Raw genomic sequence first — 21,292 nt, 5'->3', positions numbered from 1 at the left:
TTCTCAGAGGGTAGTTTCATTTCAGTTCCTTCAACCATGCTAAGCTTATGCTTTGGTGTAATCCATGTTTACAGATAGCAGGACAACTGCGTTTACTGAGAACAGCTGTATTGGTGTTTATGTGCTGGAAGTTTTCATTTTCTGTTATATTCCTCTCGAGAGGGTTTGGTATCTAGACACCCACAAGTGTCATTTGTGCATAGGTATTTTTGATTTGTTAAGTACAAGAAAGACTTATCAAGTCCTCCAGGATTGTTACAGACTCTGAGGCAGTACCATACTTTTTCAAATTCAAGTATTGCTAGCTTACTGTGGAAGGAAGGCTGAATGTAGTCTTGTAAGAGAAAAACAGAGCTGATGTTCATTGGTTCTTGTTCGCAAGCTTTTTTTCCTCTGACTACTTTATTATTATTAATCAAATCAAAGCACATACCACAACTCATATTTTAAGAGCACTTTTTCTTTAGCACCAGCATAATCAAATCAGCATCATATTGTGAAAATCATGGATTTCCCTATCTGATAATCCAGCTAAGTCAAAACAACCTTGATCTCCATCAGAAAAATAATAATCAAGTGCAGGACCAAGCACTGTTCTGCAACCTTTTATGGATCACCTGAATTGAGTTTGTGATTTATAGGCCACAGTTTGAGGATTTTTACATCAACTCTTGCCACTATCTGCTTTTCAGCATTGGACCTTTTGATTGCATTTAATACAACAAAAACTGATGTTTGGAACCGACTTGACACAATTCTGTTTCTTCAGAACAATAAACAACTTGAAGTTAAAAGCTGGCAATGTGGATTCAACCCTGACTTATTGTTACACATGATGTGGCAATGCCCAGTAGTGGCTTTCTTCTTAGAAGAGATGTGCTTTCAGATAAATCATGTGAAAACTGGTCTAAGATTCTCCTACATGAACCTCTCTCTAAAATATTGAGTGGTCTGAGGCCTTTCAGAAGCCCACAAGAGGTAGATGTTTATGCCTTCTATTGTTAAAATGGCTAGCACTCCAATACTTGAAGAACAAATCCTCTGCATCTGCTTACCAAAGAGTAGAAGTCTTGAGTGCTGCACCCTTTTGAGTGCATGGCATACCACCACCCATTGTCTCATAGGTACCTCTTCAATTCTGTGAACAGTTTTTTTTCTTGTTGTAACTATTTTTGGCTCCTTTCCCCTGATAAGTGAATTCTTACTCTTCTTTCTTTCTTCCTTTCTACTGGCTTTGTTTATTTGTGTCCTGTTTGTTTTATAAAAATATTGGAAATAAATATGACAATAAACCTACATTCTAAAATGTTAATTTCTGTTGGTCTCCTGTTTAAGTTTTTCTTAGAGATTGTGGCTGCTCAACTAACCATTTTGACCTTCTCTAATACATTAAGTAGGCAGGAACATTCATATTGCTACTGTACAGCTAATGTCCAACATTTTAGACAACTATGTTTGTAAAATGCCTGCTTATATATTGCTATTTTTAAATTGGTTAACATTTATCAAGCTAGCAGAAAGCCAGCTCCATCTACTTTATGGAAATTAAGAACAGTTTATAGTTGATTCACATGTCTTTGAATGTAGTACAATGCCTTTGAGTCATTATCATACATGTTGCCGCATTTGCAATCTCAACAACCTCTGTACATACATATCTGGCTGGTCTATAATGTAACACAGCAGCTCATTGACTAAAATGTATTCTGCATTGTAAGTGAAGAAAATGATTTTATTGTGAGTAGAATTGTGGGTGCCAAGGGATAAGGGAACGGTCATTTAACTGGGAAGAACAATAAAAGGTAAAGGTAAAGATACCCCTGCCCGTACGGGCCAGTCGTGACCGACTCTGGGGTTGCGTGCCCATCTCGCTTAAAAGGCCGGGGGCCAGCGCTGTCCGGAGACACTTCCGGGTCACGTGGCCAGCGTGACGAAGCTGCTCTGGCGAGCCAGCACCAGCGCAGCAGACGGAAACGCCGTTTACCTTCCTGCTATAAAGCGGTACCTATTTATCTACTTGCACTTAGGGGTGCTTTCGAACTGCTAGGTGGGCAGGAGCTGGGACCGAAAGACGGGAGCTCACCCCGCCCTGGGGATTCGAACCGCCGACCATACGATCAGCAAGTCCTAGGCACTGAGGTTTTACCCACAGCGCCACCCGTGCGTGTCCCAAGAGGGAAGAACAATAGACCTAAGGAATTATTACAGTATTGTAGTTTTGGGTCAATCTGTCTAACAGTACTGTAGGGGAATGGAATGGAATGTGTTTTTTGTCAAATGTAGGTATTTGGGGAAATTTTATTCAAGGACTTTTATGCCACCATTTCATTAAAAATATCAGGTGGTCTACACTCTAAAACATAGAAGATCATTCAGAAATTAAAATACATATGCAGATAATCATTCAGGTGACAGACTAATAAAAAATTAAACGACTGTAGGCACAAAACATCTCTGTTGGAAGAGTGTTCCATGGACTAGCAACACTAAATGCCCAACTTCTAATTATAGTCAGTTAGTCCTTTGTAACATTGGGGACAATTAACAGTGCTCCTCCAGATGATTTCAGTGGTTCTGAAGGTACACTGGACCCAATTCTTTAAGGGCTTTGTACAGGCAACTCTCAACTTGCGTGGGGGGTCATGTTTCAGGGATAGCACATAAAGCCCAAATCACATGCAACTCAAAGATTTTCACTAGTTCCTAGAAAAGTGTGAAAACTATTTTAAATACCTTCTTCTTTCCTTTCAACTTGATCTTTTATTTCCTCAAACCCCAGAACATTGGGGCAAAGCATTGGACTAGAATATGTTTCATTTTCCTTTCAAACCATTATATCTTACTTTGATTGGGGGAGGGGGACATCCCTGTATTGTACCAGTACATGTTTCTGTGCTTGCACAGTGTAAAATCCATTTACCACTAAAATATGTGAAGGTGGTATCCACACGTCCTGTGACATGTATATTTCATAAGCTTTCTGCAGCTCTAACTATTCCATTCTTCTCAGATGGGATCCCTTTCATATACGGCTCTTTAAAAGATTGCCACCTTATGGGTTTTTTTGTTGATAATGACTGGGAGTGGAACCAAGTTACAGAGTAGTCATTTAGACGCTGTGCAATAAAGAATGGAGCATTTCAGACATGGCACAGCAAGGATCCTGAATTTCAGCTTTTTCTTAATTTTGTAATTAAGGTTACCAAGATCTGCACTTGGTAGCAAGTAGCAATAGTACCATATATATGAATCAAATCAAATCAGGCTGCAGTTTCCCTTGCCCCACTGGGTGACAGGGCAACGCAATGGTAGATGAGAAAAAACAGAGTAAGCACATTGTAACAAAAGTCTAAACTGAGTCGAACACAAGTTTATAGAATTACACATGGTTTGGAGGAAGTAGATAGAGAAAAGTTTTTCTCATTACTCTAGAACTCATGGACATTCAGTGAAGCTGAATGTTGGAAGATTTGGGACAGATAAAAGAAAGTACTTTTTGCAGCACACTATGGAACTAGCCCCTACAGGAGGCAGTGATGGACACCAACCTAAAAGAAGATTAGACAGATTCATGGAGAAGAGGGCTATTAATAGCTGCTAGCTATGATGGCTACGCTTTGCCTCCACAGTTGGAGGCAGTAATGTTTCTGAATACCAGTTGCTGGAAACCACCGGAGGGGAGAATCCTGCTTGCAGGTTTCCCACAGGCATCTGGTTGGCTGCTGTGAAAACATAATGCCATTGGCCTAATCCAGCAGGCTCTTCTTACGTTCTTATACCATGCCTCATATTTTATCTAACCTCCCCTTCATGAGAAGCAAGCTCTCTGTGGGTTATTTGGGGATTGTCTGTTTTGCTGAAACTGTCTAAACTAGTTTTAAAGTATCTACCAGAATGCATTGAGCAGAATTGTGTGTGCTGTGTCCAACCATTTTGATTGGGTATTAGCAGAGGAACCCTGTGTGTTTAAAAGGCATCTGAATAGCATAGAGCAGTGGCAAGGCTGCTGCTGAGATCCCGTTTTCCTCTCTATATGTATTTGTTCACCCTGGATATATAATTAGAATAGTGCTTTTTGTCTTGGCTTATTGTTCTCTTGTTGTAAAGAAAGGACTTGTCAACAAATCTTTCTTTAGGAATTAAATTTGGCCAGTTTGACCCATTTGAGCCTAATCTGTTGTCCTTGTAATTCAGAGGTCTTGCTTGGGATAAAATAACTGAAACCTGAGTAGTCAACAAGTGTGTGGGAGGAGTTGTGGAACAGAGCAGTTTGAGATGCAAGTCTACGGCCAAGCAAGCTGCTTTTATAAAAAGTGCCAGAGCTGTAACCCGGTGTACTGAGAGGAACTGCTTCAGGAGAAATTCAGATTGCATTGATTCTGTCAACCTTGGGAATACTAGTTTTTGGGTTGTAAAACAGTTTGCCATTCTTGTAATATACAGTTGTTTTGTGTTTTGGATTTCCATTCGTGTGAGTTGGAGACACATCTCTAAAGGCAAGTATATCTCTTAAATATCTTTTAAGTTGGATTGCATATTATACAGCAGTAGCTTGATAGCTACTAGCAGCTGACTTTGTTTTCCAAACAAACTCATTGCATGAGGAAGGTCACATGTTGCACATAGATGTAGGTAATGCAGATTTAATTACAGGTTTCTTTCTTATGGTAGGTTTGTTGATGTAATAAGTTTGTGTGTTGTAGTGTTTAATCATATTAACCAGAAAAGTGGCTTGACAGTAGTGGGACTAATAAGCTGACTCTCCACAACACCACCACCTCAGGATGAACACAGAGTCACAAATTGATTTTGTGAGCTGTCTTGGATATCTAACACATTCTAATATCTGTTGCTGCTACAGCAGCAAAAGGATTAATTTTGGGGGGGCCGGTTTCAAAAAGCCCTTATATTTCAAGTTGAGCATATGTCAAGGTTATGTCCTATTTTGTTCTTATTTCAGCTTATGTTTATTATTTTGAAGTAGAAAATCTGCATTTTTAACATGCAATTGAACTTTAATTTCTAGATTAAAATTCATTGATAGCCAAATTAATGAGTGTGGCATATGTATAGCAATATGCCATGTTACAGTACAATTAGCGCTATATGTTAAAATAACTAGTACTGATGGAATTCAAACCCATCTGAATAGCTGTCGGGAACAGAGCACCAAATATATTTTGAAAATGAGCAATGATGTTTAATTTCAATAGTTTAAAAGCATCAGTTATTGGGAAACAACTAGGAGGAATAGTTGTTGTACTCACGACGTGTTTGTAGACTTCTAGTCAGCCGCTGTGAGAACAGAATACTGGATTAGGTAGACTTTTTATCTGTTCCAACAATGCTCTTTAATTATTCCTGTAATAATAATAATGACTAAAATCATGCTGAATATCAAAACTGGTAATGTTCAGTAATGACTCCCTAGGGAATCATTTTTGGAAGCTGTTCTTTTAGATACAAATAAGCAATGAACCATAATATGTGAATGTTATTTCTGCGTAACTGAAAACCATAGGCATGTCATTGTTACAAAAAAGTATATAAATACATCAGAAACTATCAACATTTTCAGCTACACTGATTTTTGTAATACTTAAAGGGAGAAACAAAAGGACAAAGAAAGATCAGTTACTTAAGTTTAGTGTTCTAGCAAATGGTTAAAGTGATTTTTGTGGCAAAGCTCATGCCAAAGAGAGTGACTTCGCAATGCTGAATACCTTTGTAATAACCTTACTTTGTATATGACACCAAAATGACTCTTCTTGTTAGGTATTCTGCATCAGTGTTGCTCACCCCCATAGCCAAGACTCTTGTTCTTGATCTTGTTAGCTACAGTCTTGTAGCGAAGAATCTCCATCAGTTCAATTTTTGTGCAAGTACCAGGCAGTGTTGGGTGGCCATTCCTAAAGCAGGACTTGCAGACATCAGGGTCTGCAGTTCCATGCCCTGATTACCTGCAAAGGCTGTTTCCCCGTCACATAACTCCTCACCCAAGTGAGTGGTGGCACTTCTGTATGAGGGCTGCTTAGCTCCCATATCCTTTCAAAGTGGGCATTATAGAATCCCCCAAATTCATTGCGGTTCCCATAAAGAAATGCCACTTCCACCTGCTCTGGCAAGGACATGGGGGCAGCGGGTTAGGACATGGGGGTAGGGGGAGGTGAAAGTAATGAGGGGGAGGGGAGGGAAAATTGGAGGAGGGAAAGGAGTGACCATGATTGGTACAGTCATGATAGAGTTGATGGGGAAGATTCTGAGAGGTTTTTTTTGGGGGGGGGAGTTAATCTGGAGAGGGTATCTTAAGTGGGAGGCAGTCATTTTGTGAATAGTTATGCCTCAATGGCAGTGATTTTGTGGTTGTGCCCTTGTCAGTTTTTCAAAATTCTGAATGTGTCCTCGGGCCCAAAAATGATTAGGGAACCCTGGTATAAGGCTTTGAAAGTAATGGCTAACACAGTTTGATGATTTTCACTGATCGCCTTCTGTATTCATAGTCTTAATGACCCTGCAATCCTTACAATTTCTTTGCTCTTTGGGCTTCATTAGACAGAGAATCTTGTATGGTTTTGTCTCACTGGCTGAACAATACCATCTTAATAGTGAACCTGAATTTTCAAGGTAGCAGTCACCAGAGTGGTTGAAGGGTTCCCCCTCCCTTTTTTTCTTTTACCAGCAACCACTGCAAATGTTTTTTACTTGAAACAGATTATTTCTGTGCGTACAATAATTGACACCCATTTGTTTTTTCCAGTATCCTGTGCAGAAACTATACTGTTAATTGTGTTTTCTGTGGAGTTTAACCATGCCTCAGTTGCATTTTAATGAGGTTTTGGAACAGTAGCCTATTTTCTTACAGCACAATCCTAACCATGTCTACTTAAAAGTATGTCCTATTGAATTTAAGGGGGCTTACTCCCAGATAAGTGTAGTTAGGATTGCAGCCTTAAATGATCCAATGGTAAGATAACTTGTTTTTTGGGTCCTGAAACTTTGCATTGCTTAAGTCGCCATGTTTCAGTATTTAAATCTTGTACTTTTACTGGAGTAAACTGGTGCACATATAAATGTAACAAATAAAATAATAATTGTTAAGTAGCTATCATTGTTGATTACCTTCTTGAATTTACCTTGGAGGAGCATCGATGATTATTTTTGCTGCTCTGCATGCATCTCTGTCTCAGATTGCTGTTCTTCTGGCTCTTTCTTCATTTTGTCCCCTGCCAGACCACAAGATGGAGGATGCTTTATCTTTACTATTTGTAATGAAGATTTTTCAAAATACTAACCCTTTCCCTATAACATTATATTTAATTGCATTGAATAGGCAGCATATAAATGTCAAAGAATGAAATAAGTTTTGTTGTGAAAGAGTGCTGAGCCCGTTTTCTCCTCTAGAATCTGATGACTGCTGTGAGGTTCTTATGCCTTTCAATGCACCATGCATGAGTAAGAAAATGAATTAACAGAGGAAGTAGCAAAAATAATAATCAAAAAATCCCAAGAATGGATGTTTGCCAAAAGCTGTTTGTTGTGGGTTATGGAAAAGAATAATAGAATATTGTTGGCACTGAAATGTATTTCCACAGTGTAAAAAAACAGTCTGCAAAGAGAACCATCATATTGACATAGGAATACACAGTGGAAACAAATCACATTGCACTTTGTTCCTGCTGCCTTCCTGATGTAGAGAGTGCTCAGGAGGGTGGGGCAGCAAAAGAGGAAGGGGAGATAGAGATCAATAAAGAGATCAATAAAGATATCAGGAAGAAGAAAAAGATAGATAGTGAGGAAGTTAGGCCTGGGAATTTGGAGCAGGGATATAAGGAAAGGGAGAAAGATATGTAGGATTTAGAGGTAAAGCTGATATAAGGCTGATATAAAAAAGACTTGACAATGGAAATTGATACAAGAAGGATATATGTAAAAGTTCACCACTTTATACCTGACAAATTTATTTATGTATTTAATAAATAAATAAAAACTAAGTTTGGGCAGTGGTGTTCCACTATCAGCTTTGGCCTGGAGATTTAAAAGCGGCAAATTTGTGTCTTTGTTGAACTGTTTCAGACTGCAAGTGAGGGCTCACATGATGGCAAGTTGCTCAAGTTTAAAAACAACACACACACCTTGCCTATAGAAAGTTAGATGTTGCAAAGAAGGATTACAGTGTAGCTTTGCCCCTGGTATGGTGCCTTTCTGTGTGTCAGAATTTTTTGTCATAATGGAACATTCCATCTTGCAAGTAAGTCTGTTTCTACAGCTAAAAGCAGAACATCACAGGCATGTATACATCTCGGCAAAACTAAGTCCGAGTGCGAACTTCCTTTCCAAGCAGGCATGCCAAATCACCAGGTGATTAGAGACCTCTTTAAGCAGAAATAAGCTCCAGTAATAGGGATTAGTATGAGTGTTCAACATGTGACGCCTGGGAAAAAATCTGTAGAAAATATTGGTGCTGTAGCATAGATGTAAAAAAACACACCAAACCACAACAACCCTCTGCTTCAGAATATTGAATCAAAATTACATTACTTAATAATGATGATGCTTTCTCACTAGATATCTTCTGATCCATGTTTATCTATAATCATAATAATAATTTATTACTTGTACCCCACCCATCTTGACTGGGTTGCCCCAGCCACTCTGGGCAGCTTCCAATAGAATATAAAACATACACGATACACCAGACATGAAAAGCTTCCTGATAGAGGGCTGCCTTCAGGCTATCTATGGGAGGTTGTACAATTTGTTATCTCTTTGACATCTGATAGGAGGGCATTCCATAGGTTGGGTGCCAATACCAAGAAGGCCCTCTGCCTGGTTCCCTGTAACTTCACTTCTCGCAATGAGGGAACCGCCAGAAGGCCCTCGGAGCCTGGACCTAAGTGTCTGGGCTGAACAATGGGGGTGGAGACCCTGTTTTTTTTGTTTTTTTTTTGAGTAGTTAAACCATATGACAGATTTGGGGTGCACTCCTTTTTGAATATTTACCGTCCATTAGTGTTTTCATGGCTAACAAGCATATTATAGGGTAAAAGGCACTTACCAAGGAGGGTCAGTGGCAAGAGGGAGGGGGGTGCTTAATCCTCCCATGCAGGGTGATTTATTTTCACAAATGTTCTTGGTTTTCTCTCCGTTGAGCTTATTTCCTGTTTCATGGCCTGGCTGGGGAGATACAAATTTTAAGTAGCCAGTTGGGGTGTGTGTGTGTGTGGATTTGTAGGGTAGAACTCGTGAATAGAGAACGGATTAAATACTATTATTCCCCCACCCCACTGATTTTCTCCTTCAGGTGCCTCCCTTTCCCACTTTGCTGTTGCTAAGGAAACCATTGTTTCTCTTGTAACCTCAAGTTCCGTTCTTAGATCCCTATGCTCAAGAGCAGGTTCTGTGGGTGTGTTAATATTATAATACGTATCATTATAATAAATAGTCAAACTGCCCTTTTTTTCTTTTTAAATAGCATGACATTTCCCATTATTAAAGTGAAAAAAATATAATGCGAGCCTTTGTGGTGCAAAGGTTATAACAGATTGTACCTATGAGAACTAAGCTCTGTCATAGCTTTCAGTTAACAGTTTTCTAGCTGTTAAGGGGATCTAAGCTGTGTCCATATGTAGAGTTATATGGATTTCACATACAGCGTGAGAAATTGAGAGTGAGATGTATGAAAGGTATCCAAAGCAGAATATCTTACTTTGGAATGTTGGCACTGTCTTGCTTCTATACTGGAAAAGCAGGCAGGAGGGAAAGGAGTCTAATAGGATGTGTGTGACCTTCTGTGTGAGCTCAGAGGATGAGGATTCCCATCAGGTCAGGGAGGGATATATTAGTGGTTTGTGTTCTGTTAATGGGCCAGAACATTTGGTATCTAGTAATGAAAAGCATGAGATCCAAAAGAATATGAATAGAATGATGGTGGGCCCTTCTTTTACATACACACATACTCACTCTCTCTCTTTGCCGTTTTGGGAGACAGTAATTGTCTGAAAAGCAGGATAAAAATATAGTAAATTAATATATTTTTATTGTATAGCTTAAACCTGACAGTTGCCAGATTTATATGGTACAAATAGTTGGATCCAAGTCATTTCTGTTTTGTTAGTCATTGAGATTAAATAGTTTGAAATCTTAAGACTTTTCTTGATCATCATCTAATATAAGAAAAGTATTTTATTGGTTTAATCCCCCCCCCACTGTACAAGCTTTTAGATTTCTTGCTATATTTCATTTCATGAATTCAGGCAAAATGATGGCTTAAAAAACAACCTTGGCTCTCAGCTATAGAATATCTGTTGTTGTTTTTTAATGACTCATCAAAGCAAGGGGAAATTGACTAGGAAGGGTTTTTTTAATTAAAAATGTTGTGTAAAGTTAGACATTTCGAATGGAAAGCAGGCAAAACTGACCACCTAACTAATTTGCATGATGAGCAAATGAAGCATTCAAATGCTTGCAAAATTTTGAATGAAATTTTAAGCTTAAATTCTGTTTCAGTTGTTTCCATTAAAAGAGTTAGCCTGTGGTTTCTAAAGATAACATTTTTACTTATATTTATTGAGTATTGTTGTTGTATAGTGTTGAGCAAATACCATAGCTTGTATTTAAACACGTTGAAAACATGTCAAACTATTTAATGAAAAAGTGACCCCCTTTCTCTGGAGTTGTTAATTATGTTAAAAAGCAAAGTCATCAATAAACACTTTACACTTTTTTGATACTTGTTACTCTGTACTAAATTCTGGAAATTGCTGACGGAAGTTCTGACTCCTGTATCAGAAATTATTTTGGCAAGGGTCTGTTTGGTGGTATTGCTTAAATGATATGAGTTAGTGCCTGCCTTCTAAAATGTACCCTAATACTGCATTCAGAAGCAGTGCTTTTTCTTTCAGGGCCATTTATGTGAGTTCTTGCTGGCAAATGCTATTTAATCCACAATAAAAAGTACTGAAAAGAAATGGGTTTCCATTTAATGGAAATTCCTTCTCTGATTCTCAGTAGTACTCTTAATTTTCTTGAGTGAATTTTAGAAGTATACTCATAATTGTTCTGTGTGCAATAAAATAGAACTTGAATGATTAGGCAGCAAAGGAATTTCTTTAATAACTCCTCCATTCTGATGTACTTTGTCATGACAGTTGTCTGGTGCCTGCAAAACAATGAAGAGTAACAGCTTGTCTCGGGGCATGCTGACTGAAATATGACATGTTATTGATGGAGGAATGGTAGCAGCTTGGATTGAATTCATAAACATCTCTTAGCTTGGTTACAAAGTTCAATAGCCTCTGGCATCTCTCCTTGTTCAAAGCGTGCACATGGCACTTGATCTTTGTGGGTCTTGCATGCTGCTAATCTGAATGTGAAGGGAAAAGACTTTCTGCAACGTTCTTATTCCCGTCATCCTTCTGAATGAAAATAATCATTATACAGAGCATCTAACTCATGAAGGCAGAAGGTCCACAGCGACGTAGGTTTTCTTCATGTGCTGGAGTTTCGCTGCCTCCACGGGCTGATGGTCGGAAACTTGTCCGGAATGCTTCATTCGGAGGATACAATGCACTTTCACCAGTCTTCCGAGGTTTGTTTTGTCTCACTTTTTAATGTTCTCATGAAAATATTTATTGTAAAAGCTTCTACAAATACCACTTTTTTTAAAAAAAGCAATTTTCTAAGCTGAAAAAGCACTTGGATTCACGTTGAATAAAATAAAATGAGGTTTGGAAATAATGATTCATGGTTGGCATGTGTTCTTGGGCAGCGCTTTCTTTAAGTTCAGCATTAAGAACGAAGTGCTTCATTGTAGATTGCGTGGGATTGTACATGATGATGATGATGCTGATATTATATAATGAGAATGATACTTGACTGAATATGGGTGGTGTCTTTCTTACCTGCAATTTAAGAGAATTTTCAACATACTGGAATCTACAACCAAATGATTTTCAAGTAAACGGAACATGGCTTCTAATTAGGTGCAGGTCCTTTTGAAATCTGGAGTAGACAACACAGCAGGACTTTTGACTGTTAGAAGTAATCTTAAAATGTAAAATTTGAGGCCATGTTAATCAGTGTTGTGTCCTTTAATCCTTACATTCCTTAATAATGTAAATAATAACTTGGAAATACTCATAATGTTGTAATCTAGTTTGCATTGGTTCTAATGGACTTGATCAGTCTTGAAAATGCACAATTGCAAGGTTACTGTAAATGTGTGAGTTAGTACTACTGTAAAAATTGATTTATTTAAGACAATTGCAACCTTCAAGCTAATTGCATTTTAATGTACCTATTAGTTGTCTACCTCTTCTTTTGTGGTTAGTAGTTTCAACACAAACATGATGTGAATCCCCTGGAAACTAGAAATAATGTTCCCTCTTTTCATGTTTTTTTGTGTAAGTAATAAACGTTTATACAACAAAACAAAGGACAAGCAGATTTGCTGTACTTGTATAACTGCAGCTTCAATCACTTATTGCAGAGTTCTGAATGTGACCACAACATTGCATGTTTCCTTTTCATAGTTTGGTTTTCAGGATATCTGAACCAAGCCAGTAAGTTGCATAACAACTCTTGTAAGGAAGTATGTTGTTATTTTTACTGAGTTTTTGCCATATCTTACTAAAAGTCCAGCTTGACATTTAGAGTGGTTTAATACTCACAGATGACAAAGTGAGATGTATGTGTGCTAGATCTCAAATGCAAGACAGTGTAGTTAACTTAGGTACTGCAACCTTACCTTAATTATAGCCTTTTAGATGAATTATCTGGGCGAGGGAAACACAGTATCTGTTGTTATGAATTTCATGCTGTTGAATATGTCAGTGGTTGGCATTTGATTCACATTCCTTCTTTCTTTTTTAAAACCAGTTTTTGTGCGTGTAACTTGCTCACTGACTTTGTATGAAGAGTAGAGCACCCTAGACATTAATTATGGTGTCATGAGCCCCATTCTCTAGACATATCACAAGGTACATGAATGCTTGGAGCAGTAAGATGTTGCGCACTGGCCCTTGCCCATACAAATGTCCAAAGACATTTGGACACATACAGGCTGTGCATGTAGAAGTTGCTGCCAAATCTCAGTTAATCCCAAATTGTTCTAGGGAATTTCCCAAGCTCCTGGTAAGTTTACCAGGAAGATAACATTTGCAGCTAATACTTTGCTGAGGAATTTCTGATTAAGATAAGTGAATTCACTTGCCGCTTTGTGGTTACTCCGATCTGCCTTTATTAACACAAGGAGTAGAAATGGCTTGTTAGCACTACTCTCCTTACTTGGCTTTGCACAAGCTCTGCTTCATTCTGTTTTATGCTCCATTGATTAGTTCACATCCCTGGATGTGTGTGGTGGTATGGTGTGAATATGATAATGCCTAATCCTAGCGGCTTACTCGATCATGAATTTATTATTAGATCCACTTCCATCTTATTTTTCTGATGCCTGATGAGAAGGCTTTGCATTGTTGGAACTGCTGTAACCTGGGGCTGGGCTGGCAAGCCAGTTCTCCCGTGGACTGAAACTCTCTGTGCTTATCTATGTTGTGCTACGTGCTACTAGTACTGTAGTTGGATATTTTCATATAACTGAGTAATTGAGGTAGCTCTGAATGCCTGGAAGGTAAAATACAAATGCATTAAATTGGGACAGGGTTGATAACTACCATTCATGCTTGGAACTTTGTAGGTTGGGAACATAACCACTTTTGGACCCTAGGTCTCACACAACATGGCTTTAATATTAAACAAAAAAAATCCTAGTTGTAAAGGAATTACAAAAACATTTGGTGAACAAATGGTGACATATACACCATGTCCCTAAGTATATTTGGTCAGAGTTTTAATAGCTTTGACTTATTTAGGATTTCAACCTTAATGGCATATGGGATACACTGATTTTTTGAAACCATTTCAATTTCTCTTCAAGGTTTTGACAGAGGGAAGGATGATGCCTCACAAAGTAAAGATGATTCTACACAATCAATGTCAAAAAGCAAGGTGAGCACCTTAACCTTCAGACAGCATAGTTCAGTTTGATGCATCTAAGTGAGCTTGGGTACGTAGTTGCAATTAATTTAATCTTTTCCCTACCTATCTCATTTGTGGCTTATTTTAAATAGTAAGGTGAATTATGTTTATGTGTAATCTTTGGTTATAGCACAAAAACAAGCACTAATATTTGTTTTTAAAGCCAGTTTGTGAAAAAAAGTGAGGGCTGCTCAGGAGATGCAGTGGGCCTTTGGTGAATTCTATTAGCTACTTGGTTAAGTATGAGGCATATTATTTTAGATGAACTAGCCATAGCTGGCAATAGGCATTGGAGCCTCCAATGACAAGGTAGAATCCACAAGTAAACCTGCAATTTATGTGCATTTCACTTGTGCACATTCAGCTTTACATGCATGTCAATTAAAAAATAGAAAGGGGATGGGGTTCTGGGGAAAATGACTTTGGCAATCCTCTCTGCCGTTGAATCCAATGAATTTTGACTATACATGATTTTGGTTTTAGGCGCAATCCCCAGAACATAGCCCCCAGGTAAGTTGCGGGTTTTACTGTACTACATGCTATATGTTTTATGGTGAGTGCAACTCACACTTGAACAAGATACAAACTACCAAGCCATAGAACGCTTCTCAGGGTTCAGGCTTGGTTTTTGGCTCCCATCCAGACCACCCACTCGTCCCCACCCCAGGCACAAGTTCAGCTTCTGAACAGCTTCATCTGCTTCTGTTGGAAAAGATATAGAGCAGAGTGCCTTGATGATGACTCATCCAGAATCCTTTGATGATGGCACCCAATGACTTCACTTAGGTGTTAAACAGCATGGAAGACAGAATTGATCCCCACAATATAATTCCATGGGAACAAACAGAAATCTCCCAGAGCGGTTCTCTAAACTTGGGCCATCAAATAGGGACAGAACCACAGTAATACACTGCCTCCAACTTCTGTTTAATGGAGCCAGTCCATGAGGATACCATGGTCAATGGTATGAAGAGCCATTGAGAGCTCAAGGAGAAGCAACAACGTTGGAGTTCCTCTCCTCATACAAATAAAAAGCCAAGGTGACCAAAGCTTTCACTGTGCCAAATCCAGGTTAAGAAAGTATGTACTTTCGTATGTGTACATGTGGCTGAGCTTGGTAGATTAGAGTTTTTGTCTCATTTTCTTGAGATTGGTGGGTGTTTATGTGTGTGCTCTCTCGCTTTCCCTCCCTCCCTCCCTCCCTCCCTCCCTCCCTCCCTCTGTCTGTCTCTGAAAACTTAGTAAAATAGTTTTTTTTGGGGGGGGGGAATAGCCTTAATTTTAGCCAGCAGATTTGGCTGGCTCCTGGGCATCTCAGTATTAAACAATTTGTGTCAATAAAACGTGTTTTCCTATACAGGGTAACAAATGCCTTGTAACTCATCCAAAGTTTATTTTTAGTCAGTACAAGATGCTGAGACGTTCCTAATGAGTTAACTTGGTTACATTATCAACCAATGTTGAGTGATGATAGACTGCTAGAATAGCTCTGCAACTCTGCAGGGTTCATCTGTCATTCTCAACCAGCCCCCCCCCCAAGCTATTGGGTGGCACATGCAGAGAAACCATTTTTAGAACTTTCAAGGCAGGATAAATAAAAGCCATGTGATGCCACAGCAGCATGTTTAATAAAGAAATATTTTCAGTGGTAAAGGCACTTAAGTGAGGTGAAGTTATGGATCTCTAGAATTAGGGTGTTTTGGGGAAATAATAATGTATTTGAATAACACCGATATAACAGATTCAGGGAGCAGATCTTAGTCTGGAGAAATTCCATGTTTTACTTGAGGGGCCAGGGGGTAAGTAAGTGTGTAGGTGGCACTGGACAAGAAAAGCTATTTGTGTTTGCATGTGTAAAGCTCAGTGGACAATGTCAAGTTTTTGACTCCTTTCTTCAAACTGGGTTATTGTTAAATGATATGACAGAAGAAGCCAATGTTTTGAAGTACCACACGAAGGATTCATTTACAAGCTCTTTCTATGCCTTGATTAAATGAAGCGACATAAAGGGAGCAAGCAGCAATCTGAAAAACTTGTAGCTTCTATGTTTCACTTGAAGTTTGACTGAACAGCAACTGCTCTAATCCTTCATTAATTATTTCCTTGTGTTATGTATATTTTCAGTCAGAATCTAAGCTTTATAATGGCTCTGAGAAGGACATCACTGCCTCCTCCCCCAGCTCCTCTACTACCAAGCTCACAAAGAAGGAGTCTCTTAAGGTGAGTTGCTTTCCAGAATAGAAAACCTACCATCTCCAGCCTTTTGGCTATAGAATACGACACCTCTAAGTGGTCTCAGAAGACAAATGTGAGATACACAATAACTTTAAAGAAATGCTAGAACATTCCAAGATGTGCTGCTGTTTCTTCAACCAATGTCGTAATTTTCTCTAGAATTCACTGTGTTTTTCTAGCCTGAACATAGCCCTCTAGTTCTAGAGTGTGGGAGAGGACACAGAAGAAGCTAAATTACTTTTTGCCCTCTGCAGATCTGGTTCTCATTTGAGTTTGTAAACCTGTTTATGGGCTCACTTTCATGCAGGTATTATTCAGGCTTATTAACTCCCACCTGTGGTCTAAAATGGTGTAGCCCAGACATGACTTCATCACCTTTGTAAAAACTAGGCTACAGATAAAGTATATATGGTGTGCTGGTTGCTGCTGCTAGGGATGCACAGAAGCTGTCCACCACTTTGAATGTGGCATGACTTGTTTCTGCTGGAAATATTAAATGTGTTACCAGCCCATTACTACTTTGCTGAGTGAAAAGCCTTCCATGGGTTCTTCCACCCCACTGCCTCTCATATTATTTTATTTATTTATTATATAACATATTTATATCCTGCCAAGTTGAAATTCAAGGCGGCTTACAACATTTAAAAACACCAGTCATAGAACAAAGAATAATAAAAACAAACTGCTTAAAAAACAATACTTAAAATGCACCACTATATATCTAAAACCAGCAATTAAAATTTGAACTGGCGGCAGCAGCCCAGTCATCAGCATCGTCCGCATCTTAGTTTCCAAATGCACAAAGCCTTTACTGCAAAAGTAAATTGTTGCTTCCTTGCCTGTACAGAAGCAGGAGCCAAGCCAAGCCAAACTGATCGTATCAGGAAGAAGAAACTTTGTTTGCCGATTCTCTGTCCACAGCACTGCTGAGGACCAAAGATTCCTATAAGCAAGCAAATAAGATCCACAAGGCTCTTGTAGAGACTCTAATGTCTGCTTAGCCTGATAATATGCTGGGTGTCTATTCTGTCATGTGGATCTTATGAGGGGGAAAGAAACATTGTTTGCTTATCAGATCAGCCAGGAAGCTGGGTCTCTATTCTGCCTAGCAAGAAGTGAGGTGTGTGCCTTAAACCAACCTGCATAACAAAAGCAAGAGCAAAGCCACGTGGATATTTGCTGATCAGAATCTCCCTCCCTTGGCAGGGAAGCTTATTGCTATGCTGGGTCTGTCTTACGCCTTACAGATTTTGCAGGCAGAAAGCAGCTTTTACTTCAAAGTAAAGCCTTTTACTCTGCAACGCCAGCTGGGAGGCGGCATGGGCTTATGCCTTGCAGATTGGGCAGGCAAAAAACATGGCCTTTACTTTGCAGTAAAGTGTTGCTTCCTGCCTGCAAGCTGGGCAGTGCATTCTCAATATATTACAGGGTAAAAAAATATGAAACATTTATTGCGGTCTGGAGTTCATAGCAGTAAGAGACAAAATATCAATATATCATAACCCACCCCTACTTCAAGTCTCCAGATGTTGCTGAACTCCCATCATCCCTGACCACTGGCCATGCTGGCTGGGGCTGATGGGGGCTGTAGAGTTAATATCTGAAGGGTCTCAGGTTCCCCAATTCCTGCTTTATATGAAATTGGTTTGAAGGCAATATTATGTAATGCCACTGTTTCGTTTTCTTCATACTACTATGGATTGAACTAAGCATGTTGCAGTTTGTTTTGACCTTTGCATTTATGGCTCCACGACTTCCATTTTCTTAAATTTCTTACCCTCTGAATTTATTGTTCGTTCATTATTTACAGGTTCAAAAGAAAAATTACAGGGAAGAGAAGAAAAGAGCCACAAAAGAACTACTTAGCACAATCACAGACCCATCAGTCATTGTTATGGCTGACTGGCTGAAGGTCAGGAATTATGTGTAATATTGAGTGAAAGTTGTAGCTGTTGTTTATTTGTCAGAATGTAAAAGAATTCAGATCCTAGTTGGTTGCTGATTGATGTTTACCACTAGAAAAATCTCCATTAATTATATCCCAGAGGCTCAGTACTTGATGCATAGGGAACCAACGGGGACACCTTGCCACTGCTTTACAGTGGTTGCCATGGCTACATCTGTCTGCAGTGACTAATTGAATTGGTGATCACTTTATATTCAATACAATGTGAATTATGAGTGATTCCTCTGGAAACAGGAAACTGTTACTTTAAAACAGATTCCTTCTTGCAGACTCACCAAGCCACATTTCATACATGATAGCCTAAAGCTCTGGGAGTTTCAAATGTGTGAATTTCAATGATGATATGAATAGCTCCAGGAAGAGGACGTAAAAGTAGCACGGGTATCAAATAATCTAAGCTGCTTAATGTCAGTGTGTTTCTTGCACGTCACAGGAGAATTAAATTACTTCTGCTGATCAATAAAATATTCCACCTGAACTTGTTGTTTGTACCTTGTTTTACTGTATTGGCTAAAGTGTAAGGGCTGTTAACATACTACTTTTTTTCATTGATTGATTACATTTGTATCCTGCTCTTCTCAAAGGCAATGTTTTATCCTCACAAACCCATGAAAGTTAAATTAGGTTGAGAGAGTGTGATTTGTTCAAGGCTACAAAGTGATCTTTGTTTCTGATTAGGGATTTGAACCTGCATTTCATATTTCAAGTACATTCCCTAACCAGTAGGTTCTACTGGTGTCAGTTGAGACATATTCTGCAGGCATGGGAATCATCTCAAGTTTCTGTATTTATTTACATATGTAAAATAACGTCTGACATAGTAAATTAGTTTTCATTTTAAAGGAATACTGTCTGCATGGTGCAGTTGATATCCTTTGGTAATTTGATTTACTAGTTACACTCAATTACCAGTATACAAACATTAAGATGTGTTGTGCCTATAAGTATTTGTGTGAGATTTGAATAACTCTTCTTCATTTTTGCAATTCTGAACTGGTTGTGTATATTGTAAGAAGGGTCTTACTGCTTAGCCAGGAGGGATTGGGACTGAAATGTACTTAAAAATGTACTTACAATTAAAAGTCTCTTTTTTCTGTTAAGATTCGAGGTACACTGAAAAGCTGGACCAAACTTTGGTGTGTGTTGAAACCTGGAGTACTGCTTATTTACAAAACTCCCAAAAACGGCCAGTGGGTGGGAACAGTACTTCTGAACGCTTGTGAACTCATTGAGCGGCCTTCAAAAAAGGATGGATTTTGTTTCAAACTTTTCCATCCTTTGGAGCAATCCATCTGGGCTGTTAAGGTAAGTGAATATGTATTCTTAATGCAGGTGGCGTTGAATAGAACATTACACCAATGACACATTAAACCTATCTGCACTGTTAAATATTAATGATCTCAGTGTGCTTTCAGTTGTCAGCTCAGCTATCCCTTTGCTAAATTTGCTTGATTTTCTGACATACCAAAGCCCTGAGCAGTGTGGTTGCATTGGAGAAGTATTGGCCCTCTGCATAATCCTGTGTGGTCTTTATTGTGAAAGCAGCCACTAATCATAATCTTTGCCCATACAAAATGTGCACAGTAATGCTGTGTAACAGCGCCTGAATCCCTAATGGTACCTATTTTATTATCTTGTAGGCATTAGGATAATATTTTTTCATTCTCTCAGGCTTTTTAATGATTTGTGCTTTAAAATTGTATTGGGAAGATTCTCTTTTAAAACATCAAAAATTGCCACATTTTTACTTTGCTGTTTTAAGTTCCTGTTTGTTACTTTTTATTGGTCTTATGTTGTGCCTCCATACCCCACCTAGAGTCCACTTAAAATGGGTTAGCAGCAGAAATCAGCCCTGGATATTAGGAACAAAGGCATCACCTGAATTACATGTACTTTCATCCCCAAGACAGCCAAAAAGGGCCCAGTCCATTTGTGGATGGATCTCTTGTGATAATCCATAATTACACTTAATGATGTTTGGATCTCTTGATACATGAGGCAGTATAACTTCTATGCCTTTTGGCTCTGCTACTGAATATTCTGAATGCTAACCAGTAAACCCAACCAAAATGTTTGGGCGGTTGTATGGGGCAGCTCCCTTGTGAGGAAAGGTTGACTTCTTCACACAGCGTATCGTTAACTATGGAACTCGCTACTACAGGAGGAAGTGATGGTCATCAATTTAGATGGTTTCTAATGAAGATTAAATAAATTAATTAATTGAGAAGACTGTCAATAGCTACATGATGGCTATGTTCCACCTCCACTGCCAGACGAGAAGTTGTTGGGAGATCCAGCAGACTCTTCTTATGTACTAAGTTGTAGTGTCCTCTGTCCACCCCCTCCTGTTTATCTACACACATTTGGGAGTCCATGAGCTTCAAATGAGGATCATTCCAACTCTCCAGACGTTTTTCTTGTAGCTGAGCTACCTTCCAATTTCTCAACAGTGATTGAAGAAAGGAAGCGTACAGATGGTGTTGGCTGTGCCTTTCTTCTTCGCCAGCTGCATGTTCTGCTTAAATGTATTCTTGCTGTCATTTCTTTCTTGCTTCCCACCCCAACATGAATGAGTAATCAGAGTTTTTAATGCCACCAATATTTTGGCCTCTATAATGTTTTTTTCTTAGAAAAATAATAATACAGGAGTGAGTGTGAGAAGCACCTGGAAATTTTAGTTCTAAAGATCTTTTAAGAGGAGGAGGGGGATCCAAAATAGGAGATATTTTTTAAATTAATCTGAAGAGCAGATTCCAGTGAAGTATGACCATTGGTCACATAGTTATTGCAATAGCAATTGCTGATTGACAGAGAATCCTAGATATTTTATTAAAATTGTGCCTTCAAATTTAATCTAAATCTCTTGCATCTATATTGTTTGTATTTTAAGGGTCCTAAAGGTGAAGCTGTTGGATCCATAACACAACCATTACCCAGCAGCTACTTGATCATCCGAGCAGCTTCAGAATCAGATGGTAAATAAAAGCACATTCTGTCAATAACATTTTCTGCGAAGGGCAACACAGTAAATCCTAATGTGATTAAACAGTTTCAGGA

General features: G+C 38.8%; 1 protein-coding gene and 1 long non-coding RNA gene across 27 annotated transcripts in view; one reads left to right on the top strand and one right to left on the bottom strand.

The window, feature by feature from the left end:
- The window catches only part of OSBPL8 (oxysterol binding protein like 8), a 70,806-nt gene that overhangs the window by 29,552 nt on the left and 19,962 nt on the right, over positions 1–21,292 (top strand). For 5 of the 24 annotated variants that reach the window (XM_083573318.1, XM_083573335.1, XM_083573336.1 and 2 more), the window contains exons 5-10: positions 13,934–14,004; positions 14,518–14,544; positions 16,159–16,254; positions 18,080–18,181; positions 19,337–19,540; positions 21,126–21,210. In XM_083573318.1, the coding sequence (XP_083429444.1) occupies positions 13,934–14,004; positions 14,518–14,544; positions 16,159–16,254; positions 18,080–18,181; positions 19,337–19,540; positions 21,126–21,210 (585 nt within the window). Of the gene's footprint in view, positions 1–4,669; positions 4,933–8,247; positions 8,359–9,732; positions 9,823–11,147; positions 11,588–13,933; positions 14,005–14,517; positions 14,545–15,367; positions 15,834–16,158; positions 16,255–18,079; positions 18,182–19,336; positions 19,541–21,125; positions 21,211–21,292 lie in introns of those variants that run through there. The other 19 variants (XM_083573337.1, XM_083573333.1, XM_083573332.1 and 16 more) reach the window with 13 other exon arrangements.
- On the bottom strand, positions 695–9,338 carry LOC310743244. Of its 3 annotated transcripts, none has more exons than XR_014538891.1 (3): positions 9,056–9,338; positions 7,120–7,223; positions 695–1,249 (listed from the first exon to the last, which is right to left on the bottom strand). It is a non-coding gene; the product is annotated as an uncharacterized lncRNA (long non-coding RNA). The 3 variants fall into 3 exon arrangements; XR_014538892.1 differs by having other exon boundaries at positions 7,134–7,223; positions 9,056–9,337; XR_014538893.1 differs by lacking the exon at positions 9,056–9,338 and adding an exon at positions 8,093–8,233.

The sequence above is a fragment of the Podarcis filfolensis genome, assembly GCF_964270895.1.
Source record: "Podarcis filfolensis genome assembly, chromosome: 10".
Classification (NCBI taxonomy): domain Eukaryota; kingdom Metazoa; phylum Chordata; class Lepidosauria; order Squamata; family Lacertidae; genus Podarcis; species Podarcis filfolensis.
This window is presented reverse-complemented; position numbering and strand designations above follow the sequence as displayed.